Below are 23076 nucleotides of genomic sequence, written 5' to 3'. Positions count from 1 at the left end.
CTCTCCCAGAAATTTTTTTTTTCGTGGATAGTTGTCTAACCTTGACATAGGCTGGGATTGCCTACTTTGCCATCTTGGTGACTTCAAGACTGCTTTCTGAAATAAGACTATTTTGCATGCCCTCCTCAGATCACTCTATGGTGTCATTAAAAGATCAAACACTAGATGGCAGGAGCTTTGTTTTCAGTTTTCTTCTTCCCTGACTTGACTTCCTCTTAGAAGCTGGGCAAATCACATACCTTCATTAGTATTTTCTTTAAATAAAATAAATATGATATTTAATAGCAAGGTATTGAACTGGGTATATATTCTTGAGGGTCTTTTAAGTTTTAGGGTCAGATTTTATGTAAAAACCTTCCCTCCAACAGCCAAATTTTTCACTATTCTTTTCCTATACCTCCACCGACTTTTACATAGTCTATACATTTTGTCTTTGAACTGTTATATGTGATCCAACTAAAGCGATTATTCAATAAAGGTTGAAAAGGCAGCTATTGTAAAATATGTTGTGGGTTTTTCTTGACACCTTTTGTGTTATATGATTTGTTCAATTCAATTCAGGAGTTTTTAGGACAAATAGGATAGGGAAAATCATCATGTTTAGGAAAATAATTTTGATTAGTGAAGTCAGAAGAACCTCTACACATGTCACATCTATTTCACCTCATCATAGATAAATATGGAGCAATAAGAGAAGCTTAGGAAAGAAAAAACACAGGTTTGATGTCAAAGCAACCTTATCTATTACAAATATATGTCATTAATTCTCAAAGCAGTTCTCCTCAAAGTTTTGAATATTTAACAATTCTTGATGTTAGTATTTGTCATTATCTGCTCATTATTCCTTTTGTAACTTAAATTTTGAATCAAGAGTAGTTTACCCAGCAATTGCACTGCTGGCGATTTACCCCAAAGATACAGATGCAGTGAAACGCCGGGACACCTGCACCCCAATGTTTATAGCAGCAATGTCCACAATAGCCAAACTGTGGAAGGGCCTCGGTGTCCATCAAAAGATGAATGGATAGAGAAGACGTGGTCTATGTATACAATGGAATATTACTCAGCCATTAGAAACGACAAATACCCACCATTTGCTTCGACATGGATGGAACTGGAGGGTATTATGCTGAGTGAAATAAGTCAATTGGAGAAGGACAAACATTATATGGCCTCATTCATTTGGGGAATATAAAAAATAGTGAAAGGGAATAAAGGGGAAAGGAGAAAAAATGAGTGGGAAATATCAGAAAAGGAGACAGAACATGAGAGACTCCTAACTCTGGGAAACAAACAAGGGGTGGTAGAAAGGGAGGTGGGCGGGGGGTGGGGGTGACAGGCACTGAGGGGGGCACTTGATGGGATGAGCACTGGGTGTTATGCTATATGTTGGCAAATTGAACTCCAATAAAAAATTAAAAAAAATAACAAAAAGAGTAATTTGATACAATGAACAGTCTTTGAGTGGTTTGGTTAGTTTGTCATGGATTTTTTTTTTTTTGAGTTCTAAAGTTTTCAAGTATGTTTGTAGCCTATCAAGTTACACAAAGTCTATAAATATTCATCTCAAGTGGTTTTTAGATCATATCAATAGCAATCCTTTTTAAACCGTCTGCTATAGAATCACAGACAAAACGACTTATGATAAATATGCTATAAAGTTAATATGTTTCCTTACCCACGTTTAAACAAAGTTTTTTTGTTTTCTTTCCAGACAGTGCCTCTCAACAGTAATAAAAAAATATGACTTCCACCTGAAATGCCTATTGAAAACCCAGGTATTAACTTTTGTTACTTCATCTATCATCCAATAGCATTTATTAACCATATACTCTTTTTCTAAAACCGCAATTTTCTGAAGATACAAGGATGATAAAGTAAGTCTATACTTGAGCAGCTTTCATTCTATCATGACAAAACAGACAAGTAAATGGATATGTATTAATAAAGTGTCATAGATACTGTGAGAGACCTATGTGTATATAGGACACAAAAGAAAGTTATCTATTTTACCTATTTGATCTGAATGCTGAAAAATGAATATGCCAGCTAGGGAAGGGGCATGGTGAAGAAGGTGGGGAGTGGGGACAACTTTCAGCGAAGAACACCATGAAAAGAAGCAGTTAGGAAACAGCCTGGTGTGATTAGAAAACTGTATGAAATTTGGAATGGCTACAGTTAGGGTTCAAGTCCTGTCAAGAGACCATATGAAAGGGGCACACAGGGACCAAGTTATATAGGATCTGAAGAATACTTTATGGGGAATTTAATGATTTTCTAATTTATCGTTGATAACATAGAGCCAGTATACAAGGCAGTAGAATGACAGATGGGTGATTAGAGGAGCATTTCATTAGCCCAAAATGATGATGAGAGTATTGACAAAAAAAATCTACAACAGGGGTGGACAGGAGAAGAAAAATTCATAACAGCTGAAAATGTGCAATTTACATGATTTGGTAAAAGACTATGAATAAAACAAAAAGAAGAGGGTGTCTAGAAATACCTTCACATTCCTGACTGCTACCTGATGACATGGAGACATCAGTTTGCTAAACTAGCAAAGAGAGGAGAAGCTAGCTTGGCAGGGAAAAATGATGGATTTAGTCCAAGACTACTAAGATTTGATCAGCAAGTGGGCATCCAAATAAATTGTGGTAACCATTAGGCAGATCATGTCTTACAGCTTATTCTTCCAGTTAGGGTTAATCTTCCACAGATGAAACATCCTATGATTATAGAAAATTGTGTAAGATAGTGTTTTTATTAATTTTTTAAATTTATTTCTTTGAGAGAGAGAGTGTGCATGTGTGCACACACGGGGGTGGGATGGGGGTGGAGAGGTAGAAGAAGGGAGAGGGAATCCCAAAGACTCCAAACCCATTATAGGCCTCAATCCTATAACCCTGAGATCATGGCCTAAACTAAAACCAAGATCGGACAGCCAACCAACTGCACCACCCAGGCACCCCAAGATATTGTTTTTAAAACAAGTGAGAATTTCTTTTTCCATTAAATAATTGACTCCTGATATAAATAAAAAGATAAAGAACCTTAATGACTATTCCTAATATTGATAGTGAAAGATTCTAAAGATAATAAATAACATTTCTTGAAGATACCAAACTCATGTGAATTCCATATACATATTTAAAGACACAGTGATGACTAACACACAATTCATACTCTGTCCCAAAGTGTAATCCTCTCACGTTCATTTTTCTTTCTTGAGTCTGGCTTAAATCTGGAAGTTTAAAAATGTGAAAACTCACGGATTGGTTTAAGTCTCATAAAAGTGTCATAATTAGTACTTCTTTCAGCTTGATTCTTCATCTTTATGATAGTCCTTCTTTCTAATGTAGAATTGAAATTGATCAGGTACCCAAGACAAATGATGACTTTATTCATAGATCATTTATGTCTCTTGGCTGTATGTAAACATATTTATGAGATTATAGTAAGCTACTTATGAATGAACTGTAATTACCTAAATATCTTGGTCCTGCTCATGTACCACAAATGCCTTTTTATACACATACACCAGCATGCAAAAAATTGTTGAGAACCTGCAAAGTTCTAATTTCCAAGAGGTTTGGTCATCTTATTCATATATAAAGCCTCCAATATTTCTACTTTGAAAGAATCCATTGATTATTGTAAACTTTTTCAATATGACTTAAAAGTTGGCAAAACATCAAATAAATACTGCCTTTACATTAACACAAGGAAATAGTTATCATCACCCACATATGAATTTTTTTATAAATAGGCCACAGTGTCTGCGATTTTCCAGATGAACTCCTTCCAAAACAATGAGCTTTTTATTTTTTTCTAACAAACAAGCTTCTGAAAGCAGAGGGCCACTGTCCCCTAATTTTTGCTGGGTTTTTTTTTTTTTTTTTTTTGCTTGTTGGTTTTTAAAGATTATTTATTTATTTATTTATTTATTTACTTATCTATCAATCTATTTATTTACTTATTCATAAGAGACACAGAGAGAGAGGCAGAGACATGGGTAGGAGAAGCAGGCTCCCTGTGGGGGGTCCAATGTGGAACTCCATGACAGGACACCAGGATCATGCCCTGAGCCAAAGACAGATGCTCAACCACTGAGCCACCCAGGCACCTCAAAAATGAGCTTTTTTTTTTTAAAGATTTTATTTATTTATTTATTTATTTATTTATTTATTTATTAGAGATACAGAGAGAGAGAGAGAGAGAGAGAGAGAGGCAGAGACACAGGCTCCATGCAGGGAGCTAGCGGGATGTGGGACTCAATCCCAGGTCTCCAGGATCAGGCCCTGGGCTGAAGACAGCGCTAAACCGCTGAGCCACGGGGGTTGCCCAACGATGAGTTTTTTAAATGTGATTTTTCCTATGAAGTATCACTGGCAAATATCTGAGAAGTGAGGACAGACTGTGATATGACCAATTCACAATTTTGTGCTTCCTATTTATTTGACAATTGCATTAAGTGGCATTTCATCAATGTCGGAAGCAGTACCAATTTGAAAAACAATGTTTTGTTTATATTTCCTAATCTTGGATTATTAAACATTATTTTTAAAAATAGCAAACATGCAGGCTGAATAAACATGACATGAATATTACTGAGTAATATGGAAAATATAAATATTCAAATATTTATTTCCCCAGCCATGGTCATTTAACACATTTTAGATTTGACTTACTTCAGATTGGGCATCCTGACACTATGTTTGCTAAATAAATAGTTTTGTGAGTAATTTACATAGAACTATTTACATCCTGACACTATGTTTGCTAAATAAATAGTTTCGTGAGTAACTTACATAGAACTATTCCTATGAACATTTTCTTCCTCTCTCCTATTCCACTAATACCCAGAAAGGTAAGGAATATTTTCTATGGTGATTCTTTATTCTGCATTCATCTCTAATATTTCAGAGAAATTAAGAATAAAAAGAATTTTCCCCTTAAGGAATTACTTAATGCTTACTTAGTGCAAATTAGTGAACTATTTACTCACTGGAATCAAGAGAAACATAAATCAGAACCATTTTCTAAAGTTGCTGATGATCTAGTTGGAAAGTAGATTACTTGATAAGTAATGTACATAAAGTGGTATACATAAAGAACAAAGCAGTGTAAAAGAAGATTTCAATTTAGGTGCAAAAATCAACTTCTGGCTCAAAGTTGCTTCTTCCTAGTAGCCTCTGATGCACTGTCTCTAAAATTTTTTACTACAATGCCAAGTAGGCCCTTTAGAGAAAGTTAGCAATCCCTACCACTGATGGTAAACTTACACTAGAATCTAGTAGCTGATGAACTAACTATAAATTGAACTGAGATGTCAACTGAGAAAAATCTACTCATGCTTCAAAATATGGTTTGGCTAAAACCTCCAAGTACGTTACCTTCTAGCTCATGACTCCGAGAGTTTACCAACTAGATAACTAGAATAGCATCTCTATTACTCAGGTGTCAGTAACTCATTGAGTAAGGCTGAAACAATAATCTCAGTTTTCCCTCCATGAGACCAAAATCCAACTTCATTCAGCCTCTAGACAGAGGCCAAAAATTTCATATACAAGTAGAAATAAAGGGGGTACAAAGGGATCTTATGAAGCGCTTTGGGTAACAAGCAGGTCTATTATTGGATTTTTATTTTTTATTTATTCATTTTTTATTATTGGATTTTTAGAAGTTCAATTTCAAATATAATTTAAACAGAGTGTCAATAAAGACAGAATCTAGGAGCAGAGATTCCAAAGTCAGATATCGTATATGCCAACCCTCCACCACTATGGAAGTTTTTATTCAACCTTCCTAGAACTCATATTATTCATTACCACAGTGAATATCATAAAATATAATACAATGATATTTTTAAAAATTAGTAAAAAGTGGATGTAATGTGCTTAATAGAATATAGCAGCTAGAAGATGAAAAGTATTCAAGTAAAGGTAAGTACAAGTGTATTTTATTGCTATGAGAGTTACTATTTTTAACACTATTACTAAAATAGAGGACCGTACAGGATCCAGAAGAAAAATGTCACAAAACTGATTTGCATTCACAATGGAATAGAAGAGGTGGAAAAGGAACAAAAACATCATAAGAGAAAACAGGATAAAATGAATAGGTAACAAGGACCCAGTTAAAGGTTACAAAAGAAGAAGTCAAGGAAATGAAGGAGATAAAGTCAGGTCACAAGGAAAATAAAACACAGCTGCAGGATTGGAACCTGCCTTAGCAGAAATAAAGGGCATACTGAAACTACTAAAAGTCAAGCCTATTATGTATAGAACACTCTCAGACTTAAAGAAGAAAAAAAAAAGAAGTGAAACTAGATCTTCAATAAGGAAGATACTCACTAGCCAACATAATTTATATTCCAAGTAAGTTGGAAAGCACTGAAGGGTTTCGTCAAAGAAATATGATCTGACATTTTATTTGAGATTTGTGCAGTGAATTATATGAGACATGAAGAACATATAATAATATACATATACAAATTAAAGAATAACATTAGAGTAGGCAGTTTTATCAAACAATAAGTTCAGCAAGAAATATTGCCAGTATCATAGGATCTGCCCCTGTGCCACTTTTCCTCTACATTAGCGGTATCCTTTGGAGAAAAGTATTTTGTAGTTTTCACCACTTCACCTTCTCTCATTTCACCATCAGAGGATATCATTGCATTCATTAACAATATAAAGTTTAGGTTTCCTTTCTAATGTCTATTCATTAAAATAGACATTAATGTCTATTGTTGTTAATCGTAGGGAGAATGTTATAGTCCTTCACCATTGAGTATGAAGTTATTTGGAGTTATGTAGTACAGAATACAGTTAGCCACCCTTTACTACGTTGAATATAATTTATGTTTGATAAAATTCACCAATGCAATCATCTTTTTCGAGTTTCCCTTGTGGGAGGGATTTTAATTATAAATTCAACTTCTTTAATTAACATGAAATTACTCAAATTTTAAAGCCATTAACTTCCCTCTAAATCTTAATGGCACCCCACAAATTTTGATATGTTGACCATTATCTCTTTAAATATCTCTCTACCTCATTCTTATCTCTGTAGAACTACAACTGCTTACATGACTGACAGCTCTTAGATGTCATGGGTTAGTTTCACTCCTGTTTTTTCCCTTAATGTTTCAGTTAGGATAATTTCTCTTGACCTAGCTTCAATTTCACTGATAACTTCCCTAGCTATGTTCAATCTGCTGATGAGCCCACTGAAGGAATTCAGCTCTAATATCACATATATTTTTATATTTCTATTGCTTCCATTTACTTTTCTATATAGTTTCCATCTCGCTGTTGAAATTCCCCATCTGTTCATCCATATTTTCTATTAGATCTTATGACATTTTAATTATAGCTATTTTAAAGTCTGGATTAAAAAAAAATAAAGTCTGGATTATTCTACCATCTACGTTATTTATATATTTGTCTATTGTTTGATCTACTGACAACGGGTTGTTGTATCTTGCTTTTTCATACAAATTGTAAGTTTTGATTGAACTCTAAACATCACATGGAGAATAACAGAGAATAAGGTAAATTGAATTCACACCATTTCCAGGTGTGATGGAAATAGCATCTTTAGTGATGCTATTACTATGGATGATTGATATAGTTAAGATTTGTGCTGTATTTGTGTCTTGTTGTTGCTATCATTATCGTCAAGGCACTTCAGGCTTCAAATTCCTTCAAGTAGTGTTTAGCCACTATACCTGTACTTACAGTGGGGGTTGTGGTGCCAAAATTCTTTCCTCATTATTCTTGCTTCATTTCAGATTTCAACAGCCCCTGCTTGTCCTTCTTAATAATCTTCTCTCTCCCCCAGCACTATTCTGCTCTTGTTTATTATTCAAAATAGACCCATCTTCTGTAATAAGGTAAAGGGAAGTCTGTGTTTTAATGATCAATCACAGCCATAGGCAGACTGTGTTTTACAGTAGCCAAGGCTGGAATTGTCTACAAATCTCTGCTCCTCTAAATGGCAGCCAAACTGTGCCTTATATCTGTAGTTAGTCTTGTACAGATGATTTTTTGCTCTTTCTGGCAGTGGCATCTGGCCTCTGATTGTTATCCATGTAGGATCCTAGACTCAAGATAGGGTATCCTTCCCCTTTCCCAAGAACCAAAGGTTTTTGCTTTTACTTTTCCCTCGCTGGCAAAGGATCTTCAGCTAGGTCTACCTTTTGCCCACAGGGAGACTGTTTGCCTTCCTTCCCTTCCCCCCAAAAGTGAGTTGTTGTTTTTGTTTTGTTTTGTTTTGGTTTTTTTTTTTTGTCCTGGGATCAAGGTGAAAGAAAGTGTTCTGCCCTTCTGAGTGTTACCATTTTCCTAGTACCATCAATCAGCAGCATAAAACTTTTGCTTCTTGTTGGAGAAGGCTCCACAAAAGTGGGCAGACCTTTGTGCCTCCCAGAAACACATGATTATTTGCTATGTACTGGACCACTAAATGGACCTTCATTTCCTGAACAAGATTTCCCCTGAAGAGCTGGTAAGCATCCGTGGAAAAGAACTTACAAATTGTAAATTCTCTTTATGTTTTAGACTCCCAAATATTGTAAATTGACATGCTAATTCATACCTGGCCATTTAAGAATTTGTTAAAATTTTAGTTAATTTATTCTTACCCTCTTGTACAATAGTCACCTCTTTTTCCTATGTTCTGTTAAAGATCAAAGACTTTGTGTGCCCCATCTCTCCTTAGAGGGATCTATCACTCTTTGGCATCCAGTATACTTGGTCACCTTGTAACCTCAAATCTATAATGGGGTCAGGAAAAACTATGGTTTTGTACATTACCTATCTTTTTTTATTTCAATGTTGTGACCAAAGATACATATTTTAAGCTGAAATGGAACTCCACTATTTTTTTAAATGTTTATTTTTAAGTAATCTTTGCACCCAACATGGGGCTCAAGCCCACAACCCTGACTGAGATCAAGAGTCATATGCTTTACCGACTAAGCCACAAGGCACCCCTCCAAATACTATTTTTAATCTTTAAGGAACAATTTATAATAGCAATAACTACTTCATTGGAACAAAAATCATTCTAAATTCTCAATTTGTCTCCAAACTCATTAATTAAACTTGGCAATTTTCAGCAAGTAAATATAAATTGAAATTCAGTAAGGTTTATATAAAACCTGGGAAAAAATGGGGCAGCCTGGGTGGCTCAGCAGTTCAGTGCCACCTTCTGCCCAGGGCCTATTTTTGGAGACCCGGGATCAAGTCCCACATAGGGCTCCCTGCATGGGGCCTGCTTCTCCCTCTACCTGTGTCTCTGCCTCTCTCTCTGTGTCTCTCATGAATAAATAAATAAAATCTTAAAAAAAAAAAAAAAAACCTGGAAAATGGCAAGCTCTTACACGGCTGTTCCTTTGGTCTCCATCACAACTAAATGAAAGTGAGGAGGAAAGGATATGTTGTTTTGTTTTGTTTTGTCTTCCAGAAAGATACAGAAAAGTTTGTCACCAATCTTCGCCAATGTTCAAAATACTTTTAGTATATGCTTAATATCTAAAGTATTAGAATGCTGCTCCTTCAGAGTCTATGACACATCAAATACTTCCTATGATAGGTTTGGAATATGGCATATAAAATATCAAAACTGCATTGTTGTCAATATTCACTACCCCAAAGAGTCACAGAGATCGGAAGAATTAAGAGGTAGTCCAGTTCAAACTCCTATGCAATGCAAAAATCTCTTGATGTTCCTAACTCTTCGCCTGCCTATAATGTGGAGAACTCTACAGGTGTGAGAGGACAGTCTCTCAGTTTTTGAACAAGCCAGTTTTTACAAAGACTTTTCCCATACTAAGTGAAAATGAATGTCTCTAAATTTGCAAACATTTGTTTTAATTTATCATTCCAGAGCTACTTACAGTAAATCTAATCACTTTTTTACTTAAACAGCCTTCAAATACTTGGAAAGAGTTACCGTGTTTCCTTTTCCTTCTTCTCTTCCAAGGTAAAATTTCCTTGTACCATCACCTACCTTTCCTTTATGTCCATTACACTACAGTTTTCTAGTTTAGGTCTCCATCTGTGCTCCATCTGTGACCCAAATTCCCTTCTCCAATACCTAAATATGAGATGTTCTAATGTTACATATCCCGCTTTCAATTTTTATTTCTTCTAAATTCTCTCTTTGGACAATAATATCTAAATTCTTGGCTAGGTATCACCTCTATGAAAATTACACTCAAATCTAGCTTTTATATCCCTTAAAATCAGGTGCTAATGCATGTTTTATATCTGTAGAATCTTTCATATGGTGGATCAGTCATCATAGGATTTGTAATTTTTAGGCTGATTATTCCCCTTCTACCAGGGAGAGTGTGTATGTGTGTGTGTATAAAAGAGAGAACATATGCCCATGTGTGTATATATAAGGAGAAACTCCGTGGTTTTGGAGTGTAGAAATGTGTTTCCATACAGCAGTTTTGCATTTGCTTCTGCCTGTGTCCAAAATAGTCACTATATTCTGGCACATTTTTTTTGGCATAAATTCCTGCCATAGTATAAATCCATGCTTCACAGCTACACACACAATTTTTCAGGTAATCATTTTACTCAGTCAAAGCTCCTGAGTAGAGAGAGCCTTCCTCAAAAACTCTCTTGGTCAGTAGGCATTGTTTTTCTTCTCCCACCTTTTGCAGGTGACAGCCTATCCAGTGTCAGAGGTTTATTCAGAGATTTCAGCTCCAGATCTGCTCCTTTCCCTACTTCCCCCTACTAAATTAGGTCTAAAATCTCAGCACTTGCCCCACTGAGAACAGCAAACACCAGTCTTGAAGCCTGAGGGCCTAAATTTAATCTGATATTTCCCACAGTCCATTGCAGCATCAATGCTGAAGACACCGCTCTGGCTTTAAGATTCCTCTTTAAATTTCTATCACCCAGAAACTTATCCTATCCTTGTTTTGGACTAAGCTATATATATACATTTACACTTTTTTCTTATAGTTCATCTAGCATTTATATGAGCACATGTTCTGTGTGTGTGTGTTTTCTCAATCCAATAGTTGGCAGAGCTAGAACCTCACTGCATTTCCCAATATATGAAGGTTGTGTCTGCTTGACTGTTGCCAGGGAAGGTCAAGCTCTGCATATCAAAAACCATATGCATCACAATACCATCAAAAATCTTCCCATTTTGCCTGTTTGTTGCCATAATTAGTGGGATCCTAACTTCTAGGTTTCCCAAGCATAAAACTTTGGAATCATTTAAATCCAAACTTTCTGTTGGTCTATACATCATCCAATAAATCATCAAGTTAATTCTACTATTGCAACATTTCACTTAACATTCTAGCAATCTCAGCGATTTACGAATGTAATGAATATGTTTATCTTTCAGAATTTAAGGAAGATTAAAGGAGATAAATAGATCACATACAAAGCACTTCAAGACTAGAGTAAAAGAAGGCATAAATTAGCTACCAACTGACCAAGTCAACTCAGCATTTGCATTTTAATTAGCAATATTTTAGAGATTTCCACAAATTCATGTCATACATCAACTTCAAATGTCTGAATGAAAACTAATCATAGCACCAAATACATCCTTTTCATAGTTTTTATTACCTTCTAATTTTTATTTTATTAGATATGTGTACATATACAGTGTCTGATTTCTCATATAAACTGAAAAATTTGTGTAAATGAGTAAAAATTAATCAAAAATGAATTAATTAGCTAAGATTTAACCCTTATTCTCTGCCAGGAACTTTTTCATATTTTATTTTATTTCATCATTATAGCAACCCTCTAATTAATTATTATTGTTCCAATTCTACAGAAGAGAAAACTTAGATCCACAGAAGTTAAATAATTTGATAATCACAACTACAAATAGAGCAGAACCAGGATTTTAACACACAAAACCTTACTGGAGAGCTGAAAACAAAGTCTACTACATTGTTTTGAATGAATATATCAATGACTGGGTTGCTCTTCTTTGGAAAAGTCTACTTTGTCAAGTCTAGTTTCAAATGTGGTACCCAAAACTAAACTCCAGTTCAGATAATACATATGGAATATGTGGTGGGTTTAACTTTCTAATTACGGAGAATATATGACTTTCAGTTTAATAATGAAGTAGATCCATCAAGCATGTCACAATGTTGACTCAAATTGAGTTCACACACAAATAAAACAACTGCTTTTTCCATATGAACTACTTATAAATTTTTCTTCTCCATAGTAAACTGAGTAGTTGTGTTTTCTTAATCTGGAAAAGACTTAAAATGTATCCCAATTAAATCACATCTTCTTATTTTTCATCAATAGCAACATGTAGATAATATTATTGAAGACGTAAAAAATATATGCAGTGTCCTGGGGTGTGTGGAGACCAAACAAATTACAGATGCTGTAAATGAACTAAATAAAATTCTTCAGAGAAAAACAGAGGTAAATATACCAATTTATTAGACAGTAATTATTTTAGACCTGACTTCAATAATTAATTAAGAAGAGTGAAAGAATTTTAAATAAATACTGTGCGTCTGTGTGTGTGTGCGTGTGTGTGTATATATATATTTCAATCATTTGGGGTTAATGGAAACTTGATTCTATTATACCAAAAGGATTTAATTATATTAAAAGGAAATGTCTTACATCTTTGAAGTTTGTAATTGCAATATATCTTCCAAGTGAGACTGAAATCAATCCTACCATCCTACCTAGAGGAATATGCTTATATAATAACATTCAAAGGCTAGTGTGTATATAGACTATTAATGGTTCTCATACACCCAGTATATGCAGGGGTAAGTATTCATACTTATATGGAAAACATACATATAGAAAAGAAAAGACCAGTTTTTGTGCTATCTTTGAATTTGCAATGCACACTGCTTATATTATCCCAGAGATGCAATAATAGCATGTTTTTTTTTTCAGTTTAAAAAATAAGTATTATGTGATTTTTTAAAAATCTCAGAAATCTGATGTAGAATTACAGGTGTGATTATTGCCCAATAAAAAGATTAGGATATCTGGTCACAATAAATCAATTCAATCTTGTTATTAGTTTAGCAAATGATGAAGCAGAAAGATATGATGATGAGAATAATAACTAATACTTGATAGTGCATTGCAATAATAAAAGAGTTTCACTTATTATACCACTTTTATTTTATTTTAACTCATCCTCATATCAATGCTATGAAATTGGTATTTTAATGTTAATTTTATTATTAAAATCTGATGCCTATGCACGCCTAGGTGGCTCAGCAGTTGAGCGTCTGCCTCTGACTCAGGGCATGATCCGGGGATCTGGGATCGAGTTCCACATTGGGCTACTTGCAGGAAGCCTGCTTCTCCTGCTGCCTGTGTCTCTGCCTCTCTCTCTCTAATGAATAGATAAATAAAATCTTTAAAAATAAATAAATAAAATCTGATGTCTAGAATGCTTGTGTAAAAAGGATTAATAAGTGGCAAAAAAGAGATTTGAACCCAAGCCCCTTCCTCAATATATGTGAACTTTCATAACAGAGAGTGATTACATGTATTCCTTATCTGCCCAAAGAGGAACAGCACAGATTATACTACCTTGAATATGCCAGCCTTGAAATTTCAAAGAGATTGATTTAGAAAGTGGACAATTATATTAGTATATATAAATCATCATCATTGTTTCAAATAGGTGAAAAAAATCAGTAATTTCTTAATGTTGGATTTTCTATTATCTTAATTAGAACTTGTTTTTGTAATTAGAGAGTAATAATGAATATAGAAATTTAAATACCTTGTTGGTATTACATAGTGACAGTGATGACTCATTTGCAGTGGAATCATCCCACCAAAAAATTTCCTAGATAACATCCATTCAAAGCTAAAATCCCAGAGCAAAGAAGAAATCAAAATTTAAATAATACAATCAATAAATACCAAAATTTGATGTCTGAAGTTAATAACTTTATTTCCTTACATTTTTCTTAATGGGAAAATATCTACTCTTATATCTTCCAACTTATAGTGGAAAATGAAATAACTATGTAGTCTCCAAGGCTGTTTTTTTATGTACATATTAATATCCATAGTCTTCTCAAATGATAACAAGGAAAAAAAATTGAAAATAAATTTTCACTGGGATCCCTGGGTGGCGCAGCGGTTTGGCGCCTGCCTTTGGCCCAGGGCGCGATCCTGGAGACCCGGGATCGAATCCCACATCGGACTCCCGGTGCATGGAGCCTGCTTCTCCCTCTGCCTGTGTCTCTGCCTCTCTCTCTCTCTCTCTCTCTGTTACTATCATAAATAAAAATTAAAAAAAATATATTAAAAAAAATAAATTTTCACTTAATCTGGTCATATTTTTTATTCTATGTCAGAGTGGGAAATGGCTGTATGTTATAAAAATAAGTATTTTGGTGAACTCAAGAACTTAAGAATTATATGATCCTAAGAGCATTCCAATAGGTGAAGTTATGTCAGGATAACAGGGTAGTGAGAGTTAATTTTCCACAAGCAACTAGTTTCTCTTAAATAATCACATTTGGGAAACATTATAAGAACTTAGAGCTGATAATCAAATACAAAGAGCTTAGGGTCATAAATATATGATTTGAACTCAATATCTACCAGTCTTTAGCTGAATATCTTTGGGAAAATTAATTCACATCTCTGAGTTTCAGCTTTCTTCATTGCATGTATGCATGCACGCATAAAAAATTAAATAAATAAATAAATAGCAGAAATTGCAGGGTTCCTATGAGCATTATAAATAACGTTAGTAAAGGTCCAGATGATAGTTTCTTGCATGAGTCATTATCATTACTGGAGGTAGTGGGGATGGTGCTGGTGGTAGTTTTTGAGACTCCTCCCCATGTAACCTACATGAATCGTATCACAAATGTAGTTATTCTCTTGTTCATGCTCTCATTCAGTACTGGAAACAATTTTCCATCCTTCAATATTATGTTCCAGAATCTCACATAATATATTTCCATTACATGTTCCCACAATAAATGAAACACAAAGTGAAAAATATGGTCTTAAACATTGTGCTGTAGGTGGATGTCATGGTGATTTTAAAATACAAGTTTATATTTCTGAATAAACTGAATTGTAGTTAAGTCAGGCTAACATCTTTAATAGTCTCAGCCACATGGAAGGGGTGAAGATCTTACATGTAGTTGTTAAGCCTAGTAATTGAAACTATGCTCAGATGAAATATTATACCTAAGAGAAATGCTTCTGAAAAGGTTTATGTGAACAATGCTTTTAAGTGAAAAGCTGTATATAAATTTAATTACATTTTAAACATGGTAGAAGTGTTTTCTCTCTAAAGGAATATTGTAGAAAGTTCTTTGTTATAAGAAAACAATTATTCCTTAGTTTGTTTGAGAATCTGGGGTTTCATTAATTAAAAGCAAACTCGTCCAAGCAAAAATTTTTAAAAATTTAATGTCAGTTAAAGTGGATCATATTGGGGCACCAAGTTTAAGTGTCTGCCTTCAGCTCAGGTGATGGTCTCAGGGTCCTGGGATTGAGCCCCACCATGGGGCTCCCAGCTTAGCTCAGCAGAGAGTTGGGTTCTCCCTCTCTTTCTTACCCTCCCTGCCCTGTTCTTGTTCTTTCTCTCGCTAGCTAGCTCTCTCTAATAAATAAATAAAATCTTTTTTAAAAATGGATTATATTAGAAAATGTGTTTGCTTTTGGACTGAAATTTTATTTTTAGTGAATCTGTGAATCACTTATATAGTTTTCATAATAATGAATTTATCACTAGCACTTTCTAAACCACTTAAGTAATTCTATACCTCCTACAAAAATAAATGCAAATAAACAAATGAGCAAATAAATAAATAAAACCACACTAATGGATGTGAACTGAAATGACAACAGAAAATAAAATTTCAGACAGTACATTTTTTTAAATTTAGGATATGGTTGCAAGTGTTTTACTATCAGTTTTTAAAAATCTCCTAAAAATAATTAAACTATATTATGAGTTTGCATAATTCTGCCTACTTCCATCCAGCCCTCTTTTCACTGTAGTCCGAAGGTTACAACTGAATGATTGCTAATAATAAGAATTGAGCATATTAAACAAATAATTAAAATGCACTTATTTCAAAAAATCATTCACTGCTATGGAAAGGGAATTGAGTTTAGCCAATAAATATAAAGCTATTCCAATATACTAAACAGGGTGAACTTACTCTAAATTTTTTTCAGTCAAAAAAACTAGATTGTTTATTAAAACATTCAAAAGGTTTTTCTTTCATCTTACAATTTAGCTTCCCCCTGTTTATTAAGCAATATTGATGTATGACCTCAATAAACATTTTGTCTTTTTACCGTGTCAGAGAAATTTCGATGTTTAGATCTGGATATTATCAGTTTGATTGTTTTTTGAGTTTGTTTTCTAAATAACAACTGTATCTTTGTACTTGTTTTTATTTTTTAGAATTTTCATCAAAATTCAGAGACTTCAGCAAAAGGTAAAACATACACGTACCCAAATTAGAAAAAAAAGTTACAGAATCCAAATAATTTAATTTCTTTTCAATTTTTCATCCAAATACTAAGGTAACACATATACAGAAATATTTTTTGAAGTGAAAATGCACTGCTAAAACTTTTTACTGATGGAAACGATTATTCTGCAAGTGAATAAAACTTCACACTCTGAACTTTTAGCCTGACATTTTTAAGAAATGGGAAGTCAAGAGATCTGTAAAAATGAAAGAATACAGAAAATATTCTTATAACCATTCCAAGAAACTATAAAATTTTATTTAGCTAATTATATTTTGATGTAAAAGAAGAGTCAGAAAAGTAGCAGCTGTCTTTCTTTAAAGTCACTAATTTCAGATTTAAATTCAAACTCTATTTGAAAGTCCAATCTAACATAACATGTAGGAGGATTAGGTTCTGGAATAATTACGGTTCACAGAGACTCAGACTATAAAATTGCAAGCCACAGGAGGACTTTGCCTCTACAGAAAAATAGTGGAGGAGTAATAGTGTGATGCAGAACAAAAGACCTGGCTTTTGAAATCTGGTTAATTTCAACTCTGCCACTTTTTGACTCTGTGATCTTAGAAATTTAATTCTTTGATCCTAAATTTCCCTAATATGCATAGAAGACATAATAGTATTTAATGTGCAAGGTGTGGTCAGAGCTATTCTGTTTGCAAAAGCAAATGGTATTTGGCATATGAACAGTGAGCATCTTCAAGGAAACGGATTCACCTATGTTCAACTAACACTCTAGGTTTATAGGTCACAGTGAACCGCAAATGATAACCCCAATCTGCCCTCCAAGCCTGAATCTTTTTAGGACAAAGCTATATGCAGAGGGTTATCCTCTCAACCCTAATTCCCACCACTCAAACGAAGACAATTACATTTGAAGAAATTCTCTACCTCACATCACAAAGGAAAAGGGATGGCAGAAGGCATGGAGAAAAAACAAACTGCTCGTGCAAAAAACCCCTGTTCCAGGCATTCCTAAACTCCAGAACAGCATTAAGGAAGGGACAAGATAGATATCCCCTAACAGTATCACTAACACTGAGTCTAAGTGACAGAATGAGGAGTTAACAAGCTGGAGGTATGCCTATATGGAATTGGACCTCTCTTCCTTTCTTTTAGGAATGCTGGAATAAAAATCTCTTCATCCCATATTCCTCAGGGGATGAGATATAAGATCCCACAAAACTGTGTAAGAATGTTCCCAAAGGTTTATATTCAATGTTAAATCATCACAGGTTCTAATTAATGTATTTTAACCAAATATATATTTGTCACTGTTTCTCAATTTTATGATACTATAACTGGTTCCCCAGAGTAAAATCAGGTGTGATAAACATCATTACTCCGTATTTCACCACCAACCTCATCTTGAGTCCCTAGTACATTTCTGACATTTGAAATGGACTCTTCATCCAGTTTTGGAAGTAATGCTATAACGCATAAGGCACGCATCTCTATACTACCTCAGAGAAGCAAATTATGACCAAGAACTGTATCTCTGCACAAAAAGTCAAGAGTAGAGTTTGAGTCATTATCCAAACGATTATGATTTCCCAAAATACGTGCTGGGGCTTAAATTAATAAGATCTCTAACCCAACTTTATGATTTATTTTAGATGTGTATTCATTTGCACCAGATTGGGAATTATTAACAAGAAGTTTGTACTTCCTGCTTCGGAGGGCCAACATCACAATGTGGTGACTGGGAAACATGTTTCTATAAATCTGTAATTCCCTGCCTCCTGTTGCTCAGCACAATCCCTGTTGGTTGGCCTCCAGAGTGTCATGAGTCCTCTTTAAAAACTATTTCTATGCTGCTTTAGTCTTCTGTTTTATTAATTGCCACTTGCTGATTTCTCAGAGAATTCTAATTAGAGCTCTTTCATGCTGCTTGTCCCCTCAGACTGTTTCAACAAAGGACGCCATTTTAAGTAAAATTTGGCCGTTTTATAAATTTCGTACAAATTTATAAATGAGTGATTAATAGCATGTGTTGAACAACAACAACAAATGCCTAATTATGGACAGACCTAGTTGAGAGGCAGGCTGTGGGAAGAGGCTCCATGCTGGAATTGGTCTGTTTTTTGAGTAGCCAAGTTGTCTGGTATTGGAACGCTGCAGACTATTGGCGAGAAAAGCTAGGTCTTTTGTATTATCTTCCTTGCAAAACAACTAGAAACTACAAGCAATTTAAGTTTCAGAAATAACCTGAGGAGGGAGGGCGTGTGTTTGCGCAAACAACGACAGTGCGTGATTTGACTGGGCCCACATCAAATTAAACCAAATCACGACCGGTTTTAAGCGCGTAATTTCTAACGATGTGCTTACTTGAGCTTCCGGAGACTCCTCAGCTGCCTGGGGCTTCGGCCATAGGGCTCTTCTCTGAGGAGTTGGGTAGCCCTGCGCAGGCGCAGAAGTGTGCTGAGGGCGGGGCTGCGTGCCGCAGGGGTGACTGGGACGCCATCTCCGACGGAAGAGAACCGTGTCCTTCCGGGTCCTCGGGTGGAAGCGGAGTCTGGAGTCTGGAGAAGAACTGGGGTCCACAGAGGCGAGGCCATCCAGCACGCCCAGTACCGCGTGGACGCCTTCTCCAAAAAGGATTGCACACCGGCTCCTGTAGGCGGCAAACGGGCTAAGCTTGGGGTTGAAGCTTACTAAAATGGAACGTTCCTCCATGACCCGCGCGGTAGAAACCGCTGACGTCATCGGCAGACACGTGCAAAGTCAGCACAGGTTTGCTGAGGGAAGGCTCCGCCATCTAGCCTAAGGAGCCAGACTTGCCAAATCTCACTGGAAGCCGGAGAGTGAGGATATTACAGAAACAGAGCCCGAGGGAGCTCTTCTCCCAGTCCACGTCCACCCAGCAGATTCTGAGATCTGCTGTGCCATCTTTTGCCACCTTGTGTGTCTGGCACCACAGTTCCTCCACGGGCCTGGCTCCACCCCTCCCCCGCAGTACCCACTTGGTGGTCGCGCCCACTGGCCAAGTAGCGCTCAGGACCTCTGAGACACAGGGTTCGGGCCTCCTGACTAGATCTCCCGCTTCTGGGTTGGGGGGGGGGGGTATGGGGGCCTTAAGGCCGCCTCACCTCAGCACAGTGGGCACCACCAAGGAACACAGATTCCATCTTTGTCTTCCCTCCACAGGCTAAGCTGTGGTTCCACTTATTTTTTTCCGGGACGAAGTGGCAGAAAAGTAGAAATACTGAAGATGTGGCATTTCACTATGTTCTTCTGGCCCAGGATGGGAAAGGATAGCATGCAGGGCAGATATTTCTCTCTCCGGGTTTTTCCACCTTATCCTCGTCTACCAGAATGAAACTCTTGAGTTAAGGAGGCCTATGTCGACGATTGAATGAAGCCTGACAGATGCTGTATTAGGACGAAGGGACCAAGGGGTCTTGGACCGTGAGCACAGCTGACCGTGCCACCCCACCGGGGGCTCCTTGAGCCGAGCCCATCAGGCATGACTGAGGAGGGCAACTGAGCTTCCATTCACAACTTATTTCGCTTTGTACATTCTTTTCATTTCCTAAACCCTTTTATCACTTAAATATTTTTCAAAGATTTTCCTGATCTGGGTTAAAAAAATAATAATTTTTGAGCTTTTATATTTGCTTACTCATTTAACTTCTGAAACACTGCTATTGTGGAATATTAAAACAAAAACAATCGCAAGTCATGAGTATATTAATGCATTTAAAATATCAGTAGTGAAAAAAAAAACACAAAAAAAATATCAGTAGTGAGAATTATTCACTGGCCCCATTAAAAGGTCTGACCCTGAACTCCACTCCTAGGATAACATTCATCATCCTCCTAAGCTTCTCCGTTGTTATAGCACCATCTTTCCTGATTTTTTTTTTCTTTCATGATTTTGATTCAAAGTCCACTATCTTGTGCTACCTGGCCCATTTCATCAGTCTCTTCTACTTCCTTCATCTTTGGATAGGAGTTTTTCCAGGAAAAAGAGTTTATTGGAAGAAAGCCAGAAAAGTTTACCTTAAATTTAGTGATTAAGTTTCTTCATATGGTCTATGAGAAGTTGGCATGCCTTCATTTAGTACACACTTGAGAGCTATTAGCCCCAGTACTTAGTCTTATTTTTTTTTTCATTTTTTCTTCCTCCATGACAAGTCACTTTTAGGAATAATCAATAAACTCCCTTTAAATAGCTAATAGTAAAACTTCAGCAAGGCTTTGATTTTGAAGAGTTTTAGTAAGCATCATAAATCTTTCATTTCAAGCTTATTTCAGATCCCAGCCAGATACTGTTACTATTCTCTTTTTACAGCAGCATAATGTATATGATTAGTGTTAAGTTAATGGTAAACACCGTAGCATAGTCAAATTTATTATGATTAATTTTAAGTGGGGTTCGTTTGAAGTACTTACAAGCCATATAGAAAACATGTTCCTTCTTGGGAAATTAATCCTAAACAATCATAAACTAGATAAAAAATATTACAAATTACAGAATACCAAATTAATAATCCAAAAGTCTGATTTTTGATTAAAGGCCATGCGCCAAGATTTCTGCAACAGAAGGTATGAAAGCTTATTGATTATCTACACTACTATCAGCTGCTTCAGGCTACATACAGAGGCACAGATGGCTAATTGGCTCTAGTTGGTGGATGGTCATTTTAATTAAGTTTTAATAAAAATTTAGGGCAGCCTGGGTGGCTCAGCGGTTTGGTGCTGCCTTCAGCCCAGGGCGTGATCCTGGAGTCCCGGGATTGAATCCCCCATTGGGCTCTCTGCATGGAGCCTGCTTCTCCCTCTCCCTGTGTTTCTGCCCCTCTCTTTCTCTTTCTCTGTGTGTCTCTCATGAATAAATAAATCTTTTAAAAAAATTTTTTTTAATTTTATTTAAAATTTATAGTAAGAAATTTCAAAGCTGTAGTTGATGGCTTATAATAAGTATGGCCCTTCAAAGATGACCTGATTTCTATCCTTTTTCCCCCTTAGGCTTGATAGAGAGAGTGACATCTGCACTATCCAGGTCCATCTACCAGCTTATCAGTGTCTATTGCTGCAGCTTTTATGCAGATTTCCAGCCTCTAAATGTGCCCAATGACATTTCCTATGTAAATCCTGGGCTCCATTCCCACCTTAGCTTCACAGTGTATGCAGTTCACAACATTCCAGAGACTTGGGTGCACAGGTGAGTGGTGGTTAAGTTTTCATAAAAATGCTAATTTTCACATGGTTTCTAATTAGAATATAATTTGTCTTGTTCTTATTTGCAGGAGCAAATATTTCATGAAATTTTGACATTTAGCAACTGTAGATTTATCTTAAAACCATTTTTAAAAACTTCATTCCCAAATGCACATTCCTTTTCTCTCAAGTCTTCAAGTTTTCCCATTCTCCATATTAAAAATAGCTGCTTATTGCCAGTATATCATTATGGAAACAGTAAATGCTCATGCTATTTAGTGATTGCCCTAATTTTTTTTTACATTTGAATTTAAACGACCAATGCTAATTAATAGAACAGAGAGAGAGAAAGCACATACACAGGGAGAAGTACTTAATAGAAAAAAAAATCACTCTGATACCCATCAAGTTGTGAGTGGTAGATATTTTGTGAAATTAGTACCTTGATAAAGTGGGAATTAGCCAAGAGTTATTTCAGTTACAATGGAAATTAACCACAATTATGTGTGGAGCATCGCTAGATTTTAGGTTGGCTCTATTATGCAGTACTTTTTTTGAATAACATAATTAGATTAATATTATAATCATTATTCTAAACTCCTTATGGATTTAATCTGTAAGAGAATGTGGATTAAATCAATTAAAGTTAATAGAGAATAGCAACTTATAAATGGATTTATTGTACCCACTGCATTTAGCATCTCAAAGAAAAGCTGAAACCATTTCAGTAAAATGAAAAAAATTACTGTATGTGTTTTTGCAAGTAACTGACCTATACAAACAGTTATAAAGTTAATTAGAAAGAAAAATTTACCTTTGGGGTGCCTAGGTGGCTCAGTTGGTTAAGCATTTGCCTTCAGCTCAGGTCATGATCCTGGAGTCCTGGATCAGGCCCCATATCGGGCTCCTGGCTTAGCAGAGAGTCTGCTTCTCCCTTTGCCCTTCACCCCTCTCCTGATCTCTTTCGCTTGCTCACTCTGTCTTTCAAAAAAAAAAAAATTTACCTTTGTATGTAAAAAACACTATCTACCTATCTACATATAAACATATTTCTTTAAATCCATGAGATGAGGGGTGTCTGGTGTCTTAGTCGGTTTAGAGTGTGACTTTGCATCAAGCCATGATCTCAGGATCCTGGGATCCAGTCCTATGCAGGCTCCCCAGTCAGTAGGGGATGGGGTTATCCCTCCCCCTCAGCCTCCCCTCCCCCCATTCGTGTGTGTGCTCTCTTTGTCAAATAAATAAATAAAAGCTTCAGAAATCAATCAATCATTCCATCAATCCATGGGATGAGTATGTATAAAACACTATCTACCTATCTACACATACACATATGTTTTTAAACCCATGGGATGATTCTTTTATGCCTTTTCTTTCTTAATTTTATGAAAATTTAAAG

General features: G+C 35.7%; 1 protein-coding gene across 5 annotated transcripts in view; it reads left to right on the top strand.

Moving 5' to 3' along the window:
* The window catches only part of PIK3C2G (phosphatidylinositol-4-phosphate 3-kinase catalytic subunit type 2 gamma), a 364684-nt gene that overhangs the window by 81479 nt on the left and 260129 nt on the right, over positions 1 to 23076 (top strand). For all 5 annotated transcript variants that reach the window (XM_072765938.1, XM_072765941.1, XM_072765940.1 and 2 more), the window contains exons 8-11: positions 1715 to 1778; positions 12318 to 12440; positions 16444 to 16477; positions 21486 to 21681. In XM_072765938.1, the coding sequence (XP_072622039.1) occupies positions 1715 to 1778; positions 12318 to 12440; positions 16444 to 16477; positions 21486 to 21681 (417 nt within the window). The remainder of the gene's footprint in view (positions 1 to 1714; positions 1779 to 12317; positions 12441 to 16443; positions 16478 to 21485; positions 21682 to 23076) is intronic.

Source organism: Vulpes vulpes, chromosome 8 (assembly GCF_048418805.1).
Source record: "Vulpes vulpes isolate BD-2025 chromosome 8, VulVul3, whole genome shotgun sequence".
Lineage (NCBI taxonomy): Eukaryota > Metazoa > Chordata > Mammalia > Carnivora > Canidae > Vulpes > Vulpes vulpes.
The sequence above is the reverse complement of the archived record's forward strand: the minus strand, read 5'-3'. Positions and strand labels throughout refer to the sequence as shown.